The sequence below is a fragment of the Ceratotherium simum genome, chromosome 8 (assembly GCF_057802395.1).
Source record: "Ceratotherium simum simum isolate JZ-2026a chromosome 8, ASM5780239v1, whole genome shotgun sequence".
In the NCBI taxonomy this organism is placed as follows: Eukaryota; Metazoa; Chordata; class Mammalia; order Perissodactyla; family Rhinocerotidae; genus Ceratotherium; species Ceratotherium simum.
The window spans coordinates 2,062,192-2,088,516 of record NC_141907.1 but is presented as its reverse complement, the minus strand read 5'-3'; the positions used below and the strand labels follow the sequence as shown (position 1 = coordinate 2,088,516).

General features: G+C 50.3%; 2 protein-coding genes across 12 annotated transcripts in view; one reads left to right on the top strand and one right to left on the bottom strand.

Annotated features, from left to right (window-relative positions):
• Window positions 1-12,266, top strand: part of TNIP2 (TNFAIP3 interacting protein 2) — a 28,486-nt gene extending 16,220 nt beyond the window's left edge. Inside the window, exons 2-6 of the mRNA XM_004432229.3 lie at window positions 5,649-5,936; window positions 8,092-8,181; window positions 8,676-8,942; window positions 9,176-9,295; window positions 11,357-12,266. Coding sequence (XP_004432286.1) covers window positions 5,649-5,936; window positions 8,092-8,181; window positions 8,676-8,942; window positions 9,176-9,295; window positions 11,357-11,602 — 1,011 coding nt within the window. The 3' untranslated portion in view covers window positions 11,603-12,266. The remainder of the gene's footprint in view (window positions 1-5,648; window positions 5,937-8,091; window positions 8,182-8,675; window positions 8,943-9,175; window positions 9,296-11,356) is intronic.
• Window positions 12,267-24,825: 12,559 nt separating this feature from the next.
• FAM193A (family with sequence similarity 193 member A) overlaps window positions 24,826-26,325 on the bottom strand; it is a 171,869-nt gene continuing 170,369 nt past the window's right edge. For all 11 annotated transcript variants that reach the window (XM_087434823.1, XM_087434813.1, XM_087434822.1 and 8 more), the window contains one exon: window positions 24,826-25,598. In XM_087434823.1, the coding sequence (XP_087290949.1) occupies window positions 25,505-25,598 (94 nt within the window). In that variant the 3' untranslated portion in view covers window positions 24,826-25,504. The remainder of the gene's footprint in view (window positions 25,599-26,325) is intronic.

Sequence of the window (26,325 nt, the reverse complement as noted above, 5' to 3'; positions counted from 1 at the left end):
AGAGGGGAGGATGAGTGTTGTGCTCTCATCTCTGCTTGCCCAGGGTACATCCTAAGTGCTTGGTACTTATGGTAAAGGCTCAGTGAACTGGCCTTTCTTAAAATTCCTGTTTGTTCCTCTTCTCTCACAGTCCCATCAGCTGCTGATTATAGGGATAGCCATGGGCCAGACTGCAACCCACACATGGGCACCCAGTAAGCGCTGCCCAGGAAGGAGACAGAAGGGGGACTATGCTGGGTTAGACAGTGTCCCCTTAAGTTCCTGTCCACCTGGAACCTGTGTTTATGACCTTATGTGGAAAAAGGGTCTTTGCAGATGTAATAAATTAAAATGAAGTCATACTGGATTATGGGGGACCCTAACCAGTGATTGGTGCCCTTATAAAAGGGCCATGTGAAGATGGGTGCAGAGATTGGAGTGATGCATCTATAAGCCGAGGATTACTGGCAACCACCAGAAGCTGGAAGAAACAAGGAAGGATTCTTCCCTAGAGCCCCTGGAAGGAGACTGGCCCTGCTGACACCTGGATTTTAGACCTCTGGACTCCAGAAGGTCTCTGTGAGAGAATCAATTTCTGTTATTTTAAGTCACCCAGTTGGTGGACTTTGTTATGGCAGCCCGAGCAGACTGATATAGAGATGAAGGCCAAGACGCTGATCCACAAGACTATTAATAGAATTCTACACATTTTTACGTCTTGACTGTGGAGCCGTGGAATTGTAGGTCCCAGTGGCAGGCTTTCCCAGGGGACATCAGCCCATTTGCTGACTTCCATGCATCCTGTCTGTGTGTGTGAAGCCAGGATTCTAGGACAGGCCTCCCTTTCTGACAAGAGTGGTCTGTGTTCTTCTGTATCCTGAGAACTGTTACTAATTGGATGAGGGTAGGTACTTAGCCAGATGAGCTGGTGTAGATCTCTCTAACTTCAGAGCAAGCTACAAGTGTTGAAAACCCAGGGGCTCGAGGGGTCCTGGGACCCCTCACACTGCTGGAGACAAGTCGGGCAGCCCTTTGGGGGGTTGCCCTGTTGTGCAGTGTACCATCTCCCAGTGGTTTTGCCTTTGTTTCTCTAGCTCTGGCAGGTTCCTGGCAGTGAGGGAAGAAGCTAGCCCCAAGTAGGGTGTATGTTGCCACCCAGCAAGTCTCCACGTGAGCCAGGTTATTTCTAAATTGATGATTGAAAGCTAATTTTTAAGACAAAAAATAAGGCTGGCAAGTCCTTCAGACTCAACTAACCTCACCCCTGTAGTTGGCCAGGTGTCTGTGGTTTTTCTGTATCTGTGTTGTGAACAGGTTAAGAACAGGGCCCAGGTCCTGATCTTTGATTCCCCCCGTCTTATTTGCAGACATTTGTTGGGCCTCCACATGGGATGGGGTGTGGAGAGGAGAGAGGACGTGCCCTCAGGAAGCTCCATGAGCCTCCCAGGCCTGGGGATAGTTACCCCACTGTTTGTAGAGCTGTCTGTTTCTTTTACTGTCTCCATTTGACCAGCAAGGAAGGATGCTTATAAATCAAGTCATGCCTGAAGTCCTCCAGCCCCAGAGAGCATGTGAGGGAGCTACAGTAGATGGAGGCATTGAACCCAGAGTGGCCAGTACCGCTGCCTCCTTACCCTGTCACTCCAGCAGCTGCCCTGACCCCGTGAGCCTAGGTTTGCCCATCTTTAGAATGGGAGAGATGACAGGCTCTCCTAGGATGTGTGGAGATTGCATGGGTGGGGCAGAGTGAGGACTTAGAAAGCATTAGCTGCTCCTGCTGTTACTGTGGTTATATAGAGACTTAGAAGTTTGTTAAATTTATGATTCTACGGGAGACCAGCCTTAATTGGTATTGTTTACAGAATTCCGATCTGTAGTCGTGTTACATGTATTTGTATATATATTGATATCTGTTTTATGTATAGAATGTATTTACCCTGAATAAACTTCAGTATCAGGTAGAGACAAGGATGGAGACATTTCTGTGTCATGCTGCTGAAATCACAGCTTTTGATTCGAATAACTTGAAAATTTACTGATCTCAGGGCAGATGTCTTTACGCACCATCTGTGTTTACTCCGTACGCATTTTTGAGTCACTGTTGAGGGCAACTAGGTCTAGCTCAGGTGAGTGTGGCAAAAAAGGCACTGCCCTCAGGCACTTGCATTCCACCAGTAGTGACAAGGCCACTCCAAAGCTGTGATTCTGGCTGAGAAGGAAAACGAGGCCAGGGGATGGTGGGCTGTGGCTGGCCTGGGGTCTGTGACGTTTCAGAGGGGCGGTCGGGAGAGGCTTCGCTGCACTGTCCATGGAGTGAGAACACAGACAAGGCCCCTGACCAGCTGGTAGTGCCTTCAAAAAGTGGGCAATTTTTAAAGAAAATAACAAATTCAAAGCCAAGAAACAAGACTGGATTTGTGTTTTTAGCTTCAATGCCATGGAAATAATCAGCAGTGAGAACCTGAGCTTCCTTTGGGATTTGGTATTCTCTTTCCTGTTGATAGTATTTTATGTTAAGGATGCCATGGTTGGTTCTCATGTGGGTAAATGCCCCATTGCACTGTTTCTGGACGTGGCCGCATCCAGGCCAAGTGACTTGGCACCAGCTGGCAGCCCACAGCTGTGTGGACGGGCTCAGAAGGCCAAGGGTGGTGGCCCCCAGTCCCTTCCCCCTCCCAGTCCTGCAGGTTCAGCCTGGTGCTGAAGGGCCATCTGCTGGGAGGAGGTATGGCTAACAACGGGCCGGCTTTCAGAGGGGCCTCTTTTCCTCCTCCAGTCCAGAAAGGCCTGGACTTTACTCAGGGGTGAGGTCATCAGGGCCTTAAATTAAGCAGAAAAATGGAAGTAAGGGCCTCACAAGAGTAGATCTCACCTGCTGGGCCACAGAGGCGCCCCTGAGATCGCTGACGTCTGAGAAGGCAGAGGGTAGTGAGATGTGCTGAGATGATGGAGTGCAGGTGCCAAAGCCTTTGGGCAAAATCCCAGTTTACAGGGTCATCCCAGCGAGGTGTCCTGTTTTACACTTTGTCACACGCATCGCCACCAGTCCTGTTAATTCTTCTGCACTTGGTGGTGGACATTTCCTGCCGCCAGGGTCTGACTTCATTTCTTCCCCTCCTGCCCTTGTGTCGCCTCACCATCTTCCTAAAGCCACTGCCCCTCCCTCTCCTCGGCCCCTGTTGCGGAGCGCAGATTTAGGACACCCTCTTCTTCTAGGCCTTTGCTAAGTGAGTCAGAATGATCATCCTAACTGGAGTTTTTCTTTTTGCCTTTCTTTCTGTTCACTTCTAGAACGAAGTCCAAGGAAAGTGGGGAAGAGAGGTCTCCTAAAAATTCCCTGAGTGAGAGAGGGTGAGATTTCCAGAATGCTTTCTGGGCCGCCTGGTTAGAGTGGTGCAGTCACATGCTGGGCTTATCCCCCAGGTGTCTGGGTGGAGAGGCATAGGGAGCAGCCTTTGCCTCATGGGTATGGGTGTGGCCCCAGGGAGCTGGGGTGGGACCCGGTGTCTGACCATGTTCCTGAGTTTCACCAATGATTTCTTTTTTTGTGTGTGTGTGTGTGTGTGTGAGGAAGATCAGCCCTGAGCTAACATCCATGCCAATCCTCCTCTTTTTGCAGAGGAATACTGGCCCTGGGCTAACATCTGTGCTCATCTTCCTCCACTTTATATGGGACGCCACCACAGCATGGCTTGACAGGCGGTGCGTTGGTGCTCGCCAGGGATCGGAACCCGGGCCGCCAGCAGCAGAGTGCGCGCACTTAACCGCTACGCCACGGAGCCAGCCCCTACCAGTGATTTCTTAACCCCAGTCTTAAAACAGTCCCGCCCTGCGACTTCTGGGCGTTATCTCCTGGGTGTGTTTGCACGAGAGCCCAAGGAAGTAGCTGCGTGTCCCCATGGGAGGTGTGCTCAGGAAATCTGGGACCTGTTGTGGAGTTCCAGGCTGCGGTTAGAAGGGACGAGGCAGGTCTCGCCGTGCTGCCATGGAATGAGGTTTCTTACTAAGGAGGAGAAAAGCAAGGTGAAGAACAGTATTATAGGCTCCATTTGTGTCAAAATATACGTGTTATAGATGCTTAGAAACGTTCTGGAAAGATATGTGCCCAAATAGTGAATAGTGGCAGCTTCTGGAGCGGGAAGCTGAGGGCGGGGGGGCTGGTGGGGAAAAAAGGAATTTAAGTTTTCATTTTATTTCTTTCTGTATGGTTGTTTTTTTTTGTAACCGTGCACATGTTTTTGTTTTAAAGCAGTTAAGAGAATAATAATTCAGAGTTCCCTTGGTAATATGGCCGAGTATTTTGTTCCCCTGTGGTGAGAAGATTCTAGGTTCCTGGTCACTCCTCAGATGCATGCAGGAGGAGAGCAGAAAGTGACCAGGATGGGCCGGCCCCGTGGCTTAGCGCTTAAGTGCTCGCGCTCTGGTACTGGCGGCCCGGGTTCGGATCCCAGGCCCGCACCGACGCACCGCTTCTCCGGCCATGCTGAGGCCACGTCCCACATACAGCAACTAGAGGGATGTGCAGCTATGACATACAACTATCTACTGGGGCTTTGGGGAGAAAAAGGGAAAAAAAAAGGAGGAGGATTGGCAATAGATGTTAGCTTAGGGCCAGTCTTCCTCAGCAAAAAGAGGAGGATTGGCATGGATGTTAGCTCAGGGCTGATCTTCCTCACAGAAAGAAAAAAGAAAAAAAAAAAAAAAAAGAAAAAAGTGACCAGGAGCTCGCACCGAGGTGGCCAGATCCTTCTCCTGCCACTTCCTCCTGGGGGAAGCTCAGACTCATCTAGGACTTTTCTGAAGCTGTTTTCCAATTGGTAGGATGTTCCCCCTCCATCATGCACTGTTTAAGGAGATTTCTTTGAAAATGGGAAAGCACAAAATTAAGGCCTGGTATAAAGCAGATTGAAATTTTAAGAACTTTTTTTTTAAAAGAAGAAATTGCTGTTGGGTGTATTAGTTTCCTAGAGCTGCTGTAACAAAGTACCATAAACTGAGTGGCTTAAGACAACAGAAATTTAATCTCTCACAATTCTGGGGGCCAGAAGCCGGAAATCAAGGTGTCAGCAGGGCCATGCTCCGTCCAAGCTCTGGGAGAGGATCCTTCTTTGCCTCTTCTAGCTTCTGGTGGCTCCGGCATCCTTGGGTATGCATCTCTCCAGGCTCTGCCTCAGTCTTCACACGGCCGCCTTCTCTGTGTCTGTGTCCAAATTTCTCTCTTCTTATAAGGACACTAATCCATCCTAATCCAGTATGACTTTGTTTTAACTAATTCCAGATGCAAAGACCCTATTTCTAAATAAAGTCACAGCCCCGAGGATCAGGACGTGGACCTACCTTTTCGGGGCTACCCACCGCAGTGGAGTTTCTGCCCTTCCTGTCAAGAAGTGTTTGGAATTGCCACACTTAGTAATTTGATGATGTAAAATCTAAAATTATGAACTTGCTCATGAAAGTAGAATTTGACATGAAGTTTCAGATAGAACATTATAGGCTGAAAACTCCAAAGTTAATTATTAGTTCAAAAGCCGACCTTGAATGAGTGTGTTTGTTATCTAGTGATGGGGTGTCTGCGCTGGATTTTCTTTTGCTTTATGAACATTTGTTTCTGACATTGCTTCTTTTAATCAGATAAACTGATTAAATTTAAACTTAAATTTTCCACTTAGGAAATTGAGAGACTTTCTGAACAACTAGAAGAGAAAGAGAGGGAGACACAGCAGCTGATGAGCCAGCCGGAGCACGAACGAGAGAAGGAAGTTGCCCTGCTGCGGAGGAGCGTGGCCGAGAAGGAGCGGGCCCGGGCAGCCAGTGACATTCTGTGCCGCTCCTTGGCTGACGAGACTCATCAACTGCGGAGGACTCTAGCCGCCACTGCCCACATGTGCCAGCATCTGGCCAAGTGTCTGGATGAACGACAGCGTGCACAGGGGGACGCGGGGGAGAGACACCCTGAGGTAGGCCATAGTGGAAGCAGACCGTGGTGAGGACCTCGGTAGGGCAGGAGGTGTTGCCTACAGACTTCAGGATCCCCTGGCAGTCACAGAGATCCGGGTGCCTGGAGCCCACTTCTGTTCTCAATAGCTGAGAGTCAGCTATTGAGGCAAAGCCCTCCTATCCAGAGGTTTCTTCTAGGGTGATGGAACATGGAAAATGCGATGGGAAAGAAGGGTGGCTCACTTCACCAGCCCACCCCACCAGGGCCTGTGGCTGACCCTGTGCCCAGGTGGGGAGACAGCACTTTTGTGTCATCAGCCTTAGCTAAGGACAAGAAGGCAGAGGTGGGGCTAGAGGGGCTGCCCTGAGCAAGTGCTGGCACACGTGTTGGGCAGACGAGGAAACTGGGCAGATGAGGCGAGGGGCAGCACCTCCAAAATGCCACATGTGCGGGAGCCGGGCCCCTAACCACCAGTAAGACTGTGAGCGCCAGCCTTCTCTGGGCTCTGCGCACATGTGCCCAGTGTAGGTCTCCTGCAGAGCTGGGGCTGCCATCTCTGAAGCAGGCTTTTGGGCATGTTCATGCTAGCAGCATGGCCTGCCACGATCAAGAAACCTGGTCGTCCTCAGGGCTCCAGCCCCCTCGTCAGCAAAGTGAGGACATAGAGCTCCTCCATTTGCTTGACACTGTGACCCCGGCCAGGTACTGTGGAGGGTGAGGCCAGAAGGGAGAGCACAGTGCAGAGGGCAGGGGACAGTGGGGCCAGGTGGCAGGTGTGCCTCCGTGACAGGTGGGATCTGGGCTGTGGTCGTGTGTCAGGTCTGGTGGGGGAGGGGAGACAGTGAGGGAATCCTATAAGACAGAGGTGTGAGGGTGGTGTACCCCGGAAACTGGGGGGCTCCGGGGGGTGTCAGGAGCAGCAAGAGCAGAGGGAGCTGCCTTCCCTGCCCGTCTTCTTTCATCCCCACCCAGCCCCTCCATGGGGGCAGAAAGGGAAACGGAGGCACGCAGTGCACACCTCGCCCAGGTCATGTGGTAGGCCAGGCTGGGGCCACACTTGACCCTCACGGCCCCGGGCAGGGCCTCTCCCTCGGGTCCTCTCTCTGAGGCTGCAGGAACGTGCTCTGGGGCAGACGGGCCCCCCAGCTCCCCCGCAGCTTCAGTGGAGAGCCTGTCCTGGAGAGAACCTTCATCTGGAGCTGCCTGTCTCCGTTGGGTAGATTCCACGAAAAGGGAACCTCAGAAAGAACACAAGCTTATTTCAGAAACCAAAAGAAAAGTGCCGTCCGGGCAGAGGTGGGGATTCTCATCCAATTTTGAGTCACTGTGTCATTTCCCTCTGGGGATTTGAAAGTAGCCACATATGACAGTCTGCCTGGGGTGGGTGTGGGGCCAGTGGCGGGGGGGCGGGTGGCTCTTCGCAGTCTCTAAATTAGCGTCACTTCTCAACCTTGGACTCAGCTGAGTCACCCGGGGCTTCCCGGTGCCTGCCGGGTTAGGACACGTACTTCCTTTATCATTTGAGGGGAATTCTCAAAAATAACGTCACCAACATACAGCCCACTATACTGTTAAATGCACTGGATTTCTAGGATTCAGGTGGACTTTCTATGAAGACTTCGGTTAGGTCTGCCCCCATTGCTAGGGTTGCTTTCTGGTGTGGCTTCTGAGCATGAATCCCCTGACCCTGCGTGAGGCACGGGTCAGACTGCCGTGGACAGAATCACTGAGCTTGACCCTGATTGTCTGTGGACGTAACGGTGTCTTGGGCTCAGAGAGAGGTGAGCCAGGTCCACAGCCAGGCCTGCCCCTGGCAGCTATGTGGCCCCGCGCTGGAGTGTTCTCTGGTGTACGATGTGATTAAGCTTCCTGCCCTCCCAACTCCGGTGATGATGTAAAATCTCCGGTGACGAGAAGATGTATGTGGCCTGGCCCCAGGAGGGCGTGGGCCTGGGCAGGGTGAAGGTGAACCCACCTCCCACCTTCCAGAAGCAGTGAGTCCTTTCCTGTCTCTGCTTTGCTTCTCTGTCGAATGAACCGCTGCCACCTGCTGCATTGTGGGATGTGGTGACCTCTGCAACCTTAGTCTTCCGGTCTGGCTTCCTCCACTCTTGCTGTACATGGCAGTCACGTTTGGTGACCCGGTATCTTCTCTCTGTCCCTTTCTTCTGCAGCCAGAGTGTACAGGTGGGGATGCCTCTATCCAGGCTGTTATTGAGAAGTTACAGGAAGAAAATCGACTGTTAAAACAGAAGGTGACTCATGTGAGTATCTCTAATATTTCATTCGAGAAGAACTCTCCCCCTTATGGCCTGGAAGTGAGGGGCCTTCCCTGGGCCGTGCCCAGGGGTTGCCCCCGCCCTCAGGCCACTTTGGCTGATATAGACGGTCCCCAGAGACCTGACCTTTTTGCCTAAAAGGACGTACAGAACATGTCCTGTCATTCTACATCCCTCCAAGTTAATTCACATGTCAGTGAAGAAGGTTTAAGAATTACTATCAAGTATAGCTTTTAAGGCAAGAAAATTGCACCACGTCCACTCAGTTTAAGGCGGTTGCTTGTGGCCATCATCTCCTGCCTCAAGTTTGTCTGGTGGTCTCAGTGTCCCCTCTGCACAGAGCAAAATGAAGCAACTTCCATTTAAGGGAAACTCACTCAGCTAATTATTGCTAATCAGTGGCTTCAGAGGTCAGCGTTGGCTTAAGAGCAGATGTCTCAGCCACCTTCACTGTGAGCTTTTCGGCTCTGTCTCCTCAGGTAGAAGACCTCAATGCCAAGTGGCAGCGCTATGATGCCAGCAGGGATGAGTACGTGAGAGGGCTGCACGCACAGCTGAGGGGACTGCAGGCCCCCACCGAGTCCGAGAGACCCTCCCCTCCCGAGCTGATGAGGAAGGAGATCTCCCGGCTCAACAGACAGGTGGAGGAGAAAATGAATGACTGTGCAGAAGTGAAGCAGGAGCTGGCGGCTGTGCGGAGGGCCCGGGACGCAGCGCTGGAGCGGGTGCAGATGCTGGAGCAGCAGGTGTGCGCCCTCGGGCTCTGGGCAGCCCTGACACGATGGCTGCCTGTGGGCAGTGCCTGTGGTCCCGGGGCAGGCTGAGCTGAGGGCTTGGTGGCACTGGGTGGGCAGCACTGGACTGAGCAGTCAGCAGCCGTGGGGCGGGTGGGAGAAAGTGGGCGGGGACTGGCTCCTTCCTTGAGCGGAAATGGCGCGTCCGTGTCCTTGTGACAGCTGAGTGTCTGGTCTCCTTTCAGATTCTTGCTTACAAGGATGACTTCACATCAGAAAGGGCAGATCGAGAAAGGGCTCAAAGTAGGATTCAAGAACTTGAGGAAAAGTTGGCCTCCCTGCAGCACCAGGCGTCCTGGAGACAGGTAGGCAAGGAGGGCTTTTCTTTTCTTGTTTAGGCTTAGCGTTTCTTCCATTTTTCTTTTCATGAATTTCAAGCCCTTCTGCGGCTGCCAAGACCCTGATTTCCCCGCTCCGGCAGGGCTGCCTCATCTGGTGCCTGAGGCATGGTGACAGAAAACCTCCCTTTTGTACTGTGTTTGTTTGTAGAGGAGGTTGGTGTGGTGGCTTGTGACATCAGAGATGGCCGTCCTCAGGGCCTGTCCTGTCTTCACTGTCTTGCACCCAGAGAGCACATCCTGAGCCCTGGGCTCCCTACTGGAAGCTTCTTTCATACATGTCCCCTCCTTGCTGTGAGGTGGGGACCCTAGTTACTCCATCATATAGATGTGGACGCTGAGGCCCCAGGTGTCCAGTGACATCCCTTAGTTCAGAGCCCCTGTGCGTGGAGATCGGCCTTGCAGACCAGTGGGTCCTGCAACCTCCACTGAGCTCAGTGCTATCCCCACTATGGAGGGTGCCTCCTGGCATGAGTTGTAACTGATGAAGTTTCTCACTGTGGGACCCATGGCACCCATATGCCTCTTTCCCTCTCCTCCCTGGATTGGCTCGGTGCTCTGCAGAAATCCCAGGAGAGCTTTGTTTCTTTAGCCACTCAGCGAGTACTTTAATACCTTAATACCTTCCACCCTGGAATAAACCCTGAGCCCCCCTCAAAGAACGTCTGTCCTGACACGGACTGGATAGTAGTGGTTCCCTTGGGGATCAATACACCCAGGTGGAGCAGGGATGCCGAGCTGACCTCGGAGCTGCCCCTCTCAGTCGGCCTGGGGGCACTGGGAGCTGCCCACACTGTCCCTGTCCTGTGCAGCCACTGGGCCTTGTTGGTGGCCTCTACTTCCCCCCTGATGAGGGGTACCGGGGAGTCATGGAGGACACCCTTTCTTCTATGCCCTTGGACTAAGTCCACAGCAGTGGGCCTGGACACAGGCAGCTGTTCCTACTCGTTGATGAAGCGGGTGGGGACCTTGGTGGGGCCTGTGTCCCCCCAAGTCTGCAGGCTGACAAGGAGGTGCTAGAGGGTCTCAACAGCCCTGGCAAGCCTTCTTGGCACCCATCCTGGATTTCTGGTTCTCCTGAGACCCTGAGACCGCAGGCTGCGGTTGGGTATCCTCCTTTGTGTCCCCGGGCAGGGATGGGGCATCCTTCAGCACGGCTGTTTGTGTGGGTTTCCCGGGATTTGGTTTTGCCTGTGGGCTTTCTGGCCGCTGTGACCAGAAGTGTGTGATCTTGGATTGAAAGGTAGTTAATGGTGCAGTTGTGAGGATGGTCCCAGGCAGCTGCTCAATGACTCAGGGCCCGAAGAGTGACCAGAACCAGCTCCAGGCCTGGTGGGGACTGAGGAGTTTATGTTAAGTGGCCTCTACGTCCGTTTCACCTGCCTGTGGCCCCTCAAACACTGGGACCACTTGCTGTTGCTCAGCCCCTGCGTGACACACCACAGGACAGTGGTGCTGCAGGTGTTTGTGAGCTGTAGGCTCCCTGAGGAAAGCCCAAATTCAGACGTGAAGAAGCAGCACCAAGGCCGACTGGAGTGAAGTTCCCAACTGGAGTGAAGTTCCCAAACAAGCAGTGATAGCCCCCCGCAGGCCAAGGTGCTTCCCGACTGACGTCTGGGGCACCTGTGCCAGGCCATGCCGGGGGCACCCCCTGCTGCCTCTGGAGGCCCTGTAGAGGAGGGGCAGAGTGGGGCTGGGACACAGTTTGGCCGGCTCCCCACCCTGGGCTTTGCCACAGCCTCTCCACAGAGGCACATGGGGCATGTCATCGAGGGGTAATGGGTCCACTCGGGCCTTCTGCCGTGGGGGTAGGGGGTGGACCCCAATTGGGCCTGTTCCTTCATGAGCACACACAGAGCATCTCAGTTGTTCATTCCTTGTTTGGGCTCTGGGCCACAGCAGAAAGGAAGGCAAGGGGTGCAAGTCCCACTCAGGGACAGAAGAAGTGTCTCTGGTTGCTGGAACCCGAGACCTGGCTTTGTAGCCTCTGGCGCAGCCCACGTAAATGTACCCTTGCTTTTTTTCCAGGACTCGCGAGAGCCAGGCTCCTGCCGGATTCACACTGGGAGCAGAATCCCCAAGGACTTAGAGACCAATGCTTTGCAGCTTGTGGTGCCCAGTGGCCGGAGGCCTGGGACTGGATCTCAGTGGCAGGAACGCTCCGGAGCAACCCGGAGAGGCCAGGGTGACCTTCAGTGCCCTCATTGCCTGCAGTGCTTCAGCGATGAGCAAGGCGAGGAGCTCTTCAGGCACGTGGCTGAGTGCTGCCAATGAGCCCCAAGGCCAGGACCGCCTGTGCCCCTGTGGCTTCTGAGGGGGTCCGGCCCTGGGGGACAGAGTGGGTGCTCTCAGCATGCAATGCTGAGATCCCCTGAGATCCAGGCCCCCAGAACAGGCTGGGGGTGCTTCTCATCCTTACCTTGATCCCCTTCGAGCTATGGAACAGATCGGGACAAAAGGAACTTCCAGTGGGGCTGGAGGCTGGAGGCAGAGATGGGGGTTGAGAGCATCTGCACCCAGGAGGGGCCAGCTTTGCTTCTGGTGTGGAGTTTGGGGCCCAAGCTGTCAGGCTGAGGCCGGGAGCAATCTGGGGCAGGAGTGCTTATAGGTCACCGTGACAGTCCTGCCCACCCTGCACCTGGGGACACTGCAGCTTGCTGGAAAGAGGTGCTGCTCACAGGAACCACTTGTGGGGTCCCCAGGGTGGAAGCCCCACCTCGTTCTGTAGAATAAGGTGCCTCCCCCCTTGGACTAGGAGATTTGTGGAGCTGAGCACTGTGGCTGCACATTGCATATGTGGGCCCGTCTCAGCCAGCACAGAACCCCATGTCTTCACTGAAATATGTTGCATTGCAATAGCGTTGTCACATATCCAGAAGTTAAAGCACATTTATTTCACTTTTACTTATTTTTGTAATAAATGCAGTTGCTACAGTGACTGTTCTGAGAATGCATTTTGGGGCCTGGGGCGCAGGGACCCATGGTATTTTCTGTTGGGCAGGAGTTAGACCAGCTGGTGAGGAGAAGTACTCCTGTTTGCCACTGCATACAAACAGGGGACTGAGAGAGGAGTTGGCGGGAGTCCAGGCAGGCCTGCCTGTTGGGTGGCGTGAACGGGTGTCAGCCCAGCTCTCTGCCATTGGCCTGTTTCAGCCCGAGCCCAGAACCTGAAGTAGAGGGCTGGGGATGAGGTGGGAGGAAGCAGGCACCTGCTGAGAGCAAATCAGAACCATGCAGAGCGAGGACTGCCTGCATAGGCCTGTCAGTGGGTCAGGACAATAGGAGTGACCAGGCAGAAGGGGAGCTGGGTGCTGTTTCCAGAAAGACTGAGGCATGTGCTGAGTGTCTGCCAGGGTTAATGCATTTCACCCTCACAGCAATTCTAGGAGGTTAAGTATTACTGTCATCTTCAACACAGATGAGGAAGATGAGGCACAGACGGGTCACACAGTGGCTGAGTGACAAAGCTGGGATTTGAACCCAAGCTGTCTGGCTCCTGGACACATTGTGCACAGTCTGTCTGTCTGCTCCGTGTCAGGTAGCTGCTGTTATCAATATAAAAGGCTGATGCTGGTGCACATTGTCTCTCTAGCCCGGAACACCCTCTTACCCTTTCCATTTGGTTGAGTCCTCCTCAAGTTGTAGTTCAGGTGTCACCTCCTCTATGGAATTCCCTGTGTACCCCTTTCCGGGAACCTGGCTGGAAGAGATCCAGTCTGCATGGCCTGGGGTGGGTAGAGCACTTGCAGAGAGCCTCAGTGACACTGACCTGAGGAGTCAGAATGGCGGACACCTGAGCACTGGGGATGGAGGCTGGGGACATCCCAGAGAAAAGGGAGCCACAGAAGGGGGAATGCTCAAATCCTTGGCTGACCTCCGAATTGTGCATGCTCAGGATGAGACTGAAGATCCTAGGGAGAGAACAACAGCTGGAAGCAGAGAGAGCTGAGCAGAGATTTCAGCAGCTGTCCACTGCAGGGTGACAGAGTTGTAAATTTGAGTCTCTCAAGGTTAGAGGGGCTTGGTAAACACCTTGGGGTTTTCCTTTGAAACCCTAGAAGGGCCACACCTTAGGAGTAAAGTTGACATCCTAGGACAAAATCAAAACAGCTTTGCTCTAAAAAAGCATACAAGTTCCAACAACCAACCAATAATTCACCTGCCTATTTTCTATTTCTTCAGAGAGGTGACAGAATCCAGAACCTTTTACTATATTTACCACAAGTCCAGTATACAATTAAAAATACTAGACATACGAGAAATGAAGCAGAATGAAAATATTTTCAGATAAATGCAAACTAACAAAATTTATGTCCAGCAGACTGTATTACAAGAAGTAACTACTACAGAAATTATTCAGGCTAAAGAGAAATGATTCTGGATAAAAACCAATATAGAAAGGAATGAAGAGCTTGGGAGTGGGTAAATATAAATGCATATTGACTATTTAAAACAGTAATGTCTTGGGGCCGGCCCTGTGGCTTAGCGGTTAAGTGCGCGCGCTCTGCTGCTGGCGGCCCGGGTTCGGATTCCGGGCGCGCACTGACGCACCACTTCTCCGGCCATGCTGAGGCCGCGTCCCACATACAGCAACTAGAAGGATGTGCAACTGTGATATACAACTACCTACTGGGGCTTTGGGGGGAAATAAAAAAAAAAAAAATCTTTAAAAGAAAAATATTGGCCAGCCCCATGGCTTAGCGGTTAAGTGCTTGCGCTCCGCTGCTGGCGGCCCGGGTTTGGGTCCCAGGTGCGCACCGACGCACTGCTTCTCTGGCCATGCTGAGGCCGTGTCCCACATACAGCAACTAGAAGGATGTGCAGCTATGACATCCAACTATCTACTGGGAGTTTGGGGGGAAAAAAATAAATAAATAAAATTATTAAAAAAAAAAAAAAAAGTTAAGAGGCCAGCCTGGTGGTGTAGTGGTTAAGTTCATGCACTCCGCATCGGTGGCCCAGGGTTCACAGGTTCGGATCCTGGGTGTGGACCTACACACTGCTTATCAAGCCATGCTGTGGTAGCATCCCACATATAAAAATATAGAGGAAGACTGGCACAGATGTTAGGTCAGGGCCAATCTTCCCTGCCAAAAGAAAAAAAAAAGAAAAGTTTTTATTAATCCAAAGCAAGACAAGTTAGTTAGGAGAACTAAAGGAATAAGGAAGAGATGAGACAAATGGAAAATAGATGGCAAGATGGTAGACTTAAACCCCAACTATAGCAGTAATTACATTAAAAATAAATGGATCAAAACACTGATTAAAACACAATGATTGTCACTGTGGATGAAAATAAAGTCCTCCCTATATGCTCATTAGAAAAGATATACTGGGCCGGCCCCGTGGCTTGGTGGTTAAGTGAGCGCGCTCCACTGCTGGCGACCCGGGTTCGGATCCCGGGCGCGCACCGACGCGCTGCTTCTCCGGCCATGCTGAGGCCGCGTCCCACGTGCAGCAACTAGAAGGATGTGCAGCTGTGACATACAACTATCTACTGGGGCTTTGGGGGAAAAAATAAATAAATAAAATCTTTAAAAAAAAAAAAAAAAGATTTAAAAAAAAAAAAAGAAAAGATATACTTTTTGGGGCTGGCCTGGTGGTGCAAGTGGTTGGGTGCGCACGCTCTGCTGCAGTGTCCCAGGGTTCACTGGTTTGGATCCCGGGCGCACACCAACGCGCCACTTGGCAAGCCATGCTGTGGCGGCGTCCCATATAGAGTGGGGGCAGAGGGGCATGGATGTTGGCCCGGGGCCAGTCCTCCTCAGCAAAAAAAGAAAAAGAGGAGGGTTGGCAGATGTTAGCTCAGGGTCGATCTTCCTCAAAAAAAAAAATAAATAAAAAAAGAAAAGATACACTTTCAATATAAGAACAGAATGGAGAGCATAGAAAAAGACACACCCACCAAGAAAATAAGAGTGGCTACATGATTATCAGACAAAGTGAAATTCAGGCCAAAAATTATTACCAGAAATAAAGAGACATTGCATAATGATAAAAGGGTAAATTGATCAGGAATATATAACATTCCTAAATTTGTATAGACCTAATAACAGCTTCATATAAAAGAAAAGAAGAACTAGACATATACACATAGTTGGAGATTTTAACATACCTCTCTCAGTAACTGACAGAAGCAGGAAAAAAATCAGACTACAGAAGATTTAGCCAAGATTATTAAACATCTTGGCCTAATTTACATATGTAGGACATCATTACACCCAACAAAAGCCAACTATAATTCTTTTCGGGTGTACATGGAATGCTTACCAAAAGAGACAAATTTTGGGGCCATAAATCAAGTCACAACATATTCCAAAGAATTGAATCATTGAATTTATATTCTCTGACCACAGTGACGTTAAACCACAACTCAATAATAGAAAAATAACTATCAAATTCCCAACACACTTCTAAATGATCCATGGGCAAAGGAAAAAAACAATGGAAATTAGAAAATATTTTGAACTGAGTGAAAATGAAAATACAACTTGTTAAAAGTTACAGAATGCAGCTAGAGCAGTGATTAAGGGAAATTTTATACCTCTAAATGCATATATTAGAAGTTAAGAAAGGTTAAAATTCAGTGATCCAAGTGCCCATCTCAAGAAGCCAGTAAACGGGCCGGCCCTGTGGCTTAGCGGTTAAGTGCGCGCGCTCCGCTACTGGCGGCCCAGGTTCGGATCCCGGGCGCGCACCGACACACCGCTTCTCTGGCCATGCTGAGGCCGAGTCCACATACAGCAACTAGAAGGCTGTGCAACTATGACACACAACTATCTACTGGGGCTTTGGGGGGAAAAAAAAAAAGAAGCCAGGAGAACAGCGGCAAATTAGACCCAAAGGAAATAAAAGAGCAGAAATCAATGAAATAAAAAGCAAGGAAAGGCCGGCCCCGTGGCTTAGCGGTTAAGTGTGTGTGCTCTGCTGCTGGCGGCCTGGGTTCGGATCCCAGGCGCGCACCGAGGCACTGCTTCTCCGGCTATGCTGAGGCCGCGTCCCACGTACAGCAATTAGAAGGATGTGCAGCTATGACATACAACTATCTACTGGGGCTTTGGGGGAAAAAAATAAATAAATAAAATTATTAAAAAAAAAAAAAAGCAAGGAAAAATCAGCAATGCCAAGAGTTCTTTTAAGTAGTAATAAAACTGATAAAGCCCTAGCATGACTGATCAAGAAAAAACACAAATTGCTAATATCGCAAATGAAAAGGGGGCCATCACTATAGATAGATCTCTAAGATAAATAAGAGGATACTATGAACACTTCATGTGACCTAAATATGACAGTTTAGATGAAATGGATAAAATAATACTTGAAAAACACAACTTACCAAAACTGACACAAGAAGAGAGAGAAAACCTGAATAGCTCTGTATCCATTAAATAAATTGAATCTGTAGTTAAAAATCTTTTCACAAAGAAAATTACAAGCCCAGATGACTTCACTGGTGAATTCTTCCAAACATCTAAGAAAGATATACCAATCTTACATACACTCAGGAAATGAGGGAATGTTTTCCAACTCATTTCATGACACCAAAACTTGAGAAAGACAAGCCAAGAAAGAAATTTTACAGACCAATATCACTCACGAACATAGATGCAAAAGTCCTGAACAAAATAGTAAATTGGGGCTGGCCCTGTGGCTTAGCGGTTAAGTGCGCGCGCTCCGCTGCTGGTGGCCTGGGTTCGGATCCCGGGCGCGCACCGACGCACCTCTTGTCCAGCCATGCTGAGGCTGCGTCCCACATACAGCAACTAGAAGGATGTGCAACTACGACATACAACTATCTCTACTGGGGCTTTGGGAAAAAAAAAAAAGGAGGAGGATTGGCAATAGATGTTAGCTCAGAGCCAGTCTTCCTCAGCAAAAAGAGGAGGATTAGCACGGATGTCAGCTCAGGGCTGATCTTCCTCACACACACAAAAATTAAATTGAATTCAGCAATATAAAAAAGGATACTATATCATAACCAAGCGGAATTTTTATCACAGAAATACAAGATTGGTTAACATTAAAAAAAAAAAACAAACCACCAAATGTAATTCCCCATAATAACAGAGAAAAACCACATGATCATCTCAATAGAAGCAGAAAAAGCATATGACAAAATCAATACCTGCTCGTGATAAAAAATACTCAGCAAACTAGGAATAGGAACTTCTTCAATCTGATGAAGGTGTATGTCCAAAAAGCTACAGTTAACGTTATACTTGATGATAAAATATTGAACGCTGTCTCTGCTGAGGTTACACAAGGCAAGGGTGTTCACGCACCACTGCAGCTCAACACTGTACAGGAGGTCCCCCCCGTGCAGTAAGGCAATAACAGGAGTCAAGGACAGAAAAATGGAAAAGAAGAAATAAAAACTGTCCCTATTCACAGATGACATGATTGTGTATGTAGAAAACCCTAAGGGATCTTAAGAAAAAAAGTTTAGAATTGGTAAGTCAATTTGACAATCTCAAGATACAAAGTCAATACAGGAAAAATCTAGTGTATTCCGGTATATTTGCGACAATTAACTGGAAAAGCAAATTTAAACACCTGTTGTGGGTTGAATTGTGTCTCTTCAAAAGATATGTTGACCAAAAAGATGCTGAAGTCCTAACCCCTAGAACCTGTGAATGTGACCTCATTTGGAAACAGGGTCTTTGCAGATGTAATCTAAGATGATGTCATGCTGGATTAGGGCAGGCCCTAAATCCAATGACTGGTGTCCTTATAAGAAAAGGCAAAGAGACACACACAGGGAGAACACCACGTGAAGACAGAGGTAGAGATGGGAGTGATGCCGCTACAAGCCAGGGATCACCAGCAACCACCAGAAGCTAAGAGTGAGGCATGGAAGATTTTTCCTCACAACCTCTAGAAGGAACCAGGCCTGCTGACACCTGGATTTTGGATTTATATCTTCCAGAACTGTGAGAGAATAAATTTCTGTTGTTATGAGTCACACAGTTTGTGGCACTTTGTTATGGGAGCCCCAGGAAACTAATATATACCCCCACTTATGATAATGTCAATAACAAAATGCATAGAAAAAAATTATTTATTTTGAGGAAGATTGGCCCTGAGCTAATGTCTGTTGCCAATCTTGCTCTTTTTCTTTTTTCTCCCCAAAGCCCCAGTACATAGTTGTATATCCTATGTAGGTCCTTCTAGTTCTATGTGAGATGCTGCCTCAGCATGGTTCGATGAGCGGTGAGTAGGTGTGCACCCAGGATCCAAACTGGCAAACCCCGGGCTGCTGAAGTGGAACAGGCGAACTTAACTGCTACACCGCCACTGGGCCTGCCCCAGAAAAAATTAATTTATCAAAAGTGTTCTAAACCTCTACAATAAAAGCTGCAAAATATTGCTGAGAGAAACTCAAGAACGTATAAATAAAATGAAGAGATACCATGTTCACAGACTGAGAACCTAGTAGTCTTAAGATGTCATTTCTTCCCAAATTGACCTATAGACTTAACAAAATCTCAGTCATAATCCCAGCAGGCTTGTGACAGGCTGATTTTAAAATTAGTATTGATTGTTCCCCACTTTTCTAGGACTCCAGTTACATGGATATTAGAGTGCTTCATGTTGTCCCACAGGTCTTTTTTTTTCCCCAGTCTCTTCTCTCTCAGGGCTTCATTTTTCGTAGTTTCTATTCATATGCCATCAAGTTTATGGATATTTTCCTCTGAAGTTTCTAATCTGCTGTTAATTCTATCCAGGGTATTTTTCATTTTAGATATTGGATTTTTTTTCTTTAGACGTTTCATTTGGGTCTTTTTTATATCTTCCACTTCTTCATCTTGTTCATGTTTTCCTGTATATCCGTGAGCATATTTCTGAGATTTATAATAGCCATTTTAAGGTTCTTGTCTGCAAATTCACCATCTGTCATTTTTGGGTCTGATTCTAGTGTTTGGTATTTCTCCTGATTATGGTATATATTTTCTTTCTCGGCATGGCCTGGTAATTTTTGTTTGGATTCCAACATTGTGAATTTTGTTTAGTGCAAGATATTTCTGTATTCCTTTAAGAATGCTGGACTTGGTTCTAGCCATTAAGTTCCTTAGGGTCAGCCTGATCCTTCTGAGGCTTGCTCTGAGCTTTCAATTTTATTCTAGGGCTAATTTAACCCCACTGCTAAGGTGATATCCTTCTGAGGACTCGACACCAATGCTGGTGTATTACAAGGTCTCTCCACCCTGACTGGTGGAAACACACACTACTTTCTGGTGATTTCCCCCTGAATTTATGGAATTTTATGCCACACATGCACAGGTCAATAGATTCAAGGGGACTTTGCAGATCTCCGGAGCTCTGTGCAGCCCCCTCCTGTCTGGAACTCTGCCCCACAAAATTCCAGCCACCTCCGCCTCCTCAAATGCCAATCTCTGCTTCCTCTACTCAGCCATCCTGCAGGGCTGATCCTGAGGATAAGCTGGGCTCTGCAAGTTTCCCCTCCCAGTGCTGGGCCCTGGAAACTGCTTCCAGGCAGGAAGCTGGGGTGCTCGGAGGTTTACCTTGTTTCCTGCCCTTTGTTCAGGAAACACTGCCGCGTGCTGCCTCTATCCCAACATCCAAAAACATTGTTTAAAAAATTTCCTCAGTTTTACAGTTGCTCATGGCAATGAAACTGGCAGCCATTGATGATTAAGCAGCTAGTAACTATGGGGGATTGGAATTTGCCAACTCAAAATGTGTCTCTGCCTGAATGACATTTTGACCCCCACCCCCACTAACTGACCAAAGGAGTTTGGGATGGGAGGCCTGCCCCCAGAAAAGGCCATTACTGTATACATCTCCGCGTACCTGGGTGGGTTGTACTAAGCTCATTCTTAGTTCTAGTTACCCTTTATGAGACATTTACGTTTGTAAAGAAAATCTCCATTTGTAAAGGTATCTTCTTCCCTGCACCAGGAAGAAGGGGGGATGGCCTTACCTAGAAACTTATCAGAACGGAAGGCGAGGACTTAAATCTTCGTGATAAACTTACCCATTGTTAACTGTGCTGTTTGGGCAATATGCTGTCTGACTCCCACTAGGTTCCTATAGATGACATCTCTCTGGAGCCTGGGTCACCATGGTAATGGGTGTTTGAGCTATTTTTTTCAGGAACTGAACCCCTTGTCCACTTCGGGCCGGATTGAGACCACTGATGGTGCTCAGGGCAAGCTACCCCAGGAAGCACCACTCTGGTATGCGGATTATTTCGAGCTGAAGACAATAAGGACTCAGAGAACTCAGGAAGAATATTTGAGTTTCCCCTCCAAAACTGCCTAAAAAATTTAAAACAAAAGATCTGTTTCAGGAAGGAGTTATTATCATGACTGCTATAAAGATAATGTAGGATAGAGGTTACAATAGAAAAGGCACCAACAAGCCCATCTTATTGGAAGTTCTGTCTCTCTGGCCACATGCTCTACATGGCCCTGCGAGGAGTTACCAGACAATCATTTACAAGGGAAGTCTCCATTTGTAAAGGTATCTCCCTCTCTGTATTGGGAAGAGGGGGGATGACCTCATTTCTAGAGACTTATCAATGTGGAAGGTGAGGCCTTAAAACTGCACAATAAACCTTACTCTTGTTTACTGTGCTTTAGTGGTAATCTCCTGTGACTCCCCCCACCCCCAAAATCCTCCTTTGTCATTGGCTGAACATGGTATTTAAGACGAGAATTTCTGCTATTGTGTTGAGAAACGCAGTGTCCCTGCTTTCTCCCATGTATGCATGGTATTAAACTTGGTATTATTTTCTCCTGTTAACCTGTCTTGTTAATTATTTGGCCAGCCATAAGAACCTTAAGGAAAAGGGCAGAGGGAGATTCCCCCTCTTTCCCCGACACCACCAACCCATCAACTGGGCCCTTTTGAGGGCAAGAGGTTGGAACTCCACCCTCAGGGCAGGCTAATGCCGCCATTCTGTGAACGTGTCCTACGAAGAGACGTGAAGCCTGACTACGCCTGCGAAGATCATCAATTACCTCATCTCCCCTCACCTCCAATCATTTCAGACCACCTTGCCCCCTTCCCCATAAATACCCGAGTCCCTATTTTCAGGGAGGCAGATTTGAGACTTGTTCTCTCGTTTTCCTCACTTGGCTGCCTTGTGATTAAATCCTGTCTCTGCAATCTTGTCGTCTTGGTGATTGACTTTCTGGGCGGCGGGCAAAAACGGACCTGGTGTGGTAACAGCAAGAGCTCATTTCCGTGGAGCTCATCCTTCCCGGGGGCTGCTGTTCCGTTTGGTAGTACATGTGTAAGCTTTGCCTTAGCAAGTGGCACATGTTTATTACTTGTCCTTCAATCAACAGTATTCTCCATGGAAAATCACCTGGAGGGCTCCGCGGTACACAGTTGGCTCCTGACACACAGCTACAGACGTTTTGTTTCGAGAGTAAGTTCTTAACAGCTCAGAGCTGTTTGAAATTTATTTGTGCCGTTTGCGTCCCCCACCCCCAGAGAGCTACTTAGTCTTACGTTTTAATCGTGGATCCAAAACAGACATTGATTGCTTGTGATTGTAAAGTTGAAGAACCTAACTCAAGTTACTTCAGTTCTGTGATGACTTAGACGTTTTATTTGTGTTTAAAACAGTGAAACAGTAGGAACTGTGGGATAAGATTTTTCTTCTCTTTTAAAAAAATATATTAATGGAATTAAGAAGTATTAATCCTTTCTAGTACCATATTTATTTTGATTTTTTAATGGCATGAGTATGTAGGCAAAGTTCAAAAGAACACTTTGACTGGGGGCCGGCCTGGTGGCGCAAGCAGTTAAGTGCGCACGCTCTGCTGTGGCGACCCGGGGTTCGCCAGTTCAGATCCCAGGCGCGCACCGATGCACCGCTTGTCAGGCCATGCTGTGTCGGCATCCCACATAAAGTGGAGGAAGATGGGCATGGATGTTAGCCCAGGGCCAGTCTTCCTCAGCAAAAAAGAGGAGGATTGGTGTTGGATGTTAGCTGAGGGCTGGTCTCCCTCACAAAAAAAAAAAAAAAAAAAGAACACTTTGTCAGTGCTTTTCTAGCTATTGTTATTTTATTTCTTCTCATTACTACTACTGTGTGAAGGAGGTGATAGTCAAATATGACCTGCATGAGGCTCCCCCAGGGGCTGACCCTGTGGTCGAGGAGTGACCTCATCAGGAATCTGAGGGGCTCTCCTCCCAGCCCTAGGCCCCTGTGAAGACAGTGGCACTGAAGCTGGACATCCTGCAGGTATACCTTGGGCCTCGATTTCCCCATCTGTAAATGTAGTGACTGGGGGCACAATAACAAGCCACCAGCCCATGCTGTACTGTGCTTGAGACCTGGGCCTGCTCGACGTGAGAGGGGTTGGCCTCAGGAACCCCCGTCACCCTCCACCCTCCTCTACCCCTTGACTTGGTCCTAAGCCTCCTGGCCCCAAATACATCCTCTTTTTTGCTCCTGAGAACTGGGAACGGTAAAGTGATGCTCCCTTGAGGAAAGAGCCAAAGGAACATTAGGGTTGGGTCTTGCAGGATGGGTGCTTTCCAGGAAAATAGGGGAAGAGCATTCCTGGCAAGGAGAAAAGCCATGAGGTCTGAGGGGTGGAAGTGTGCAGACGTGGCGCAGGTGGCAGGCCCGTGTGCTGGCTGGAAGCAGGGGTGTGGGAGGCAGCAGGTGGGGCCACCTCAGGAGCTGGGTGTGGGTGCTCATCGTTGGAGCACCCCGGCTCCCTCTTACCACTCATGGCCCTGACAAGCCCTGCTCATATCCCAGCTGGGACCCTCAGCAGCCACTGGGGCTCCACGGGACAAACAGGAAGCTTTTTGTTTGAGGCCCGAAGTGGGACTGCCCCTCTGCACAGCCGTCAAGACTGTCCACCGGGAGAACCAGGCTGGCCAGGGCCAGAGTCTAGGGGGCCTGGGCGGGCAGCTTCCTCAAAGGGCGAGGCCCAGGCCTGCAAGAGAGAAGGCCCCACCCTGGACCTTTCCCAAGCATCTGCTCCCCTAGCCCAGGCTGCTCAATGGGTCCAGTGCCTGGCCAGCCCTGGCCCTGCCCTCACCACCTAGCCCCTGCCTCAGTCAGAAGGGGACCAGGCCCAGCCCTGGACTTGGAGTCCCAGGGAACCACATCAGGGTCTCTGGCCATCTTGAGGACACGGCTCCTGCCATGGTCACAGCCCAGTCTGTTTCTCCTCCTTTGCTGGATCATCCCACGAGCCAAGGGATGTGTGTTCTTCCTCCCACCTAGAAAAAACAAACAAGCCAGCCAGCCTCTTGACTCCACATTCCTCTGGCTACTACCCCATTCCTTGCTCCTTGGACCTGCTGTTCCCACCCTCGCTCTCCCACAAACCAGCTTCCACTGGGTTCTGGGTCAAGGTCACCTCAGCATCGGAGCCCTGAGGCCAGTCCCTGGGCCTCGTCTTGACCACAGCAGCCCTGCCCGGAGACCTTTGGGCTGCCCTCACCCTCGACACCTGGTTCTGGGGCTCACACCCCTGTTCCATCTACACTCACTCCTGGCTGGCCTCACAGGCTCGTGTGAGACCTTCCGTCCAGGAACAGCAATCCCAAATGCCAGACGTTTCACCTGGGTGTCTGATGTGCACCCTCGACTCATGTTCCTCCAGGGCAGGAAGCCCCATCCTCCCCAGTGCTCAGCCTCGGAGTCCTCGCCTCCTTTCCTCCTCTTACCTGCAGGCTGTCTGCTGGGAAGTCCTGTGGATCCAAACGTCAGAATATTTCCAAAGGGCGGCCCTTCTCACCCTCTCCCCAGCTGAGAGCCGGGCCAGACCCAGTCTCCACCTTGAAATGGGGCCCTCGCCACTCCCCCTTCACTCAGGGACGAGCCACATCCTTCTGATGTGCACAGGACCAGGTCTACCAAGAGGCTGGCAGCAGGGTAGCTATGGCGTATTCTAGGAAGTGAGTGGAAGCTAGACTGCAACCAGGAGGCAGCTCCACACGAACTTGCTGCAATCTGCCTCAAGAGATCTCAGAAGAGAGGAACCAAGCTGGGATTCCTTTTTCTATTTAAAATACTACTCACATTGTTCCTAATTTATATCCATTTTAATATCTGTAATTTTTCATTGTTTTATTAGAGATCACAACCCCCCAAACCGGATGGGCACCAGCCCACGAAGTCATATGTAACCCCAACCTACTGACCCTCCTCCCTCTTTGCTCTGCCTCCCGCAGTCCCGTAGGTTTGAATGCCATGTCCCCTTCTCCGTGGGGCCTTCCTGCCCCACCCTGTTGTTTCTTAGCATTTACCACCAAGCCCTCTGAGGATCCGGTTGGGCTGTGTCCTGGGGCCTGGGCCTGCTTGGCACATGAAAGGCCCTGGATAAACCACTGCAAGGAGGATGGTGAGGGCACCAGGAACCCTAAGCTGCCACCTGGTGCGACCTGGGAGATGCTCCAGGGGAGGTGGCCTGGGTTCCTCTTGGGGGCACAGCCCCTTGCTCACCCCACCCCCCGCCATGCTCCCCATTGCCCCCAGCAGAAAGCAACCAGACGAGGTCTTCTGCTGTACTAATGTATTCCATCTTTCAAAAAGAAAGACATGATTTTAATATTACTTAACAATATGTTAAAAAAGTAGCCAGGCAGGCCTCCGTGTTAATACAGTCGTACACTCTCTAACAGACTTGATGGTGTGAGTACTGGGTGGGATTTTTGTTTTTGAACTTTCTCATTCTGCAAGGGATCTTACACAAGCTGGCTACAAGTCAGGGGGATCAGACACAAACAGCGCAACGTGTACACTCTTAAACAGTAGATTGTGGAGGAGAACGGAAGAGTGCCTGCCCCGCCCAGCCCGCCTTGGGTGGGATGCGGGGCACAGAGAGCTGAGTGACAGCGACGCCCCAGCGGGGACAGATGACAGGACAAGGCGAGATGCAGAGGCAACGGAGCCATGTGGATGATGCAAACTCATCTCTGGTCACAGCCCAGGCCTCTGAGGCCGCAGTGGTGGAAGAACTGGCGGGAGCTACTGTTCCAATCCGACAGCACAGAGCTACGATCAAAGAAGTCTCACTCACAGACTACACGCACATGAGCTAACAACGCGGGTCGAGCAGCAAGTTCTCGGTCTAGGGGGTCTCAGGTGCGGCGGCTCACCCGGCACAGCCCTGGGCGAGCATGGCAGCTCCGGGGCCTGGCCCACCTCCCGCGCATCCCTCTCCAGGTGGTCCTCATTCAGTGGGCAGCAAAGGTGGCTTTTTTCAAGCTAAAATTGGACCAGTTGATGGACAGTCTTTGTCGGGTCTGTCTAGCGGAATCCAAGCAGAATCTGTGAAGACAAAAAGCCAAACAGTCATGGAAGGAAACAGCCCACACTCAAGCTGGTGTCAGCAACGCCTGGGGTCCTCTTGGGGGCTCAGTGTGGGGGACCAGGCATCACAGCTTGCCGCCTGGCCACACTTCAGAGAGGGAAGGACCCTTGGGAAGAAGAGGGGGGAGGGTTCTCCTTCTTCAGGACAATGGTCAGCACCCTGAATGTTCTCTGGTGTTTTGTATTACTCTTTTCCAACTTGTTCTTCAGGGAAGCTGCCCAAGGGAAGTTTCTGATGAGCCCATCTGAGAATCTGAAGCTTGGCCGTCCCAGCCAGGCTCTGCCAACAGCCACCATCCCGCCCTCTTAATGTGTTAAGCCATGGAGATCCCAGCCTATCCTCGTTTACCCATGAATTCACAAGTGACTGGGACTTGAAACAAGACTTTTTATGGTGAGACCTGGGTACTGCCTGCCCCTCGCCACCTCCCCCGCGCTCAGGGGCACATCAAGTGCATAGGAATGCCCACAGGCCTCTGAGGCAAGCCACAAGCCTCCAGCCCTCAGCCTCCCTGTCCAGCTCTGGATCATAAACTGCATGCTAAACGCATGCGAGGGGCCGGCCCCGTGGCGTAGTGGTTAAGTGCATGCGCTCTGCTGCTGGCGGCATGGGTTCGGATCCCAGGCGCGCACCGATGCACCGCGTGTCAGGCCGTGCTGTGGCGGCGTCCCACATGAAGTGGAG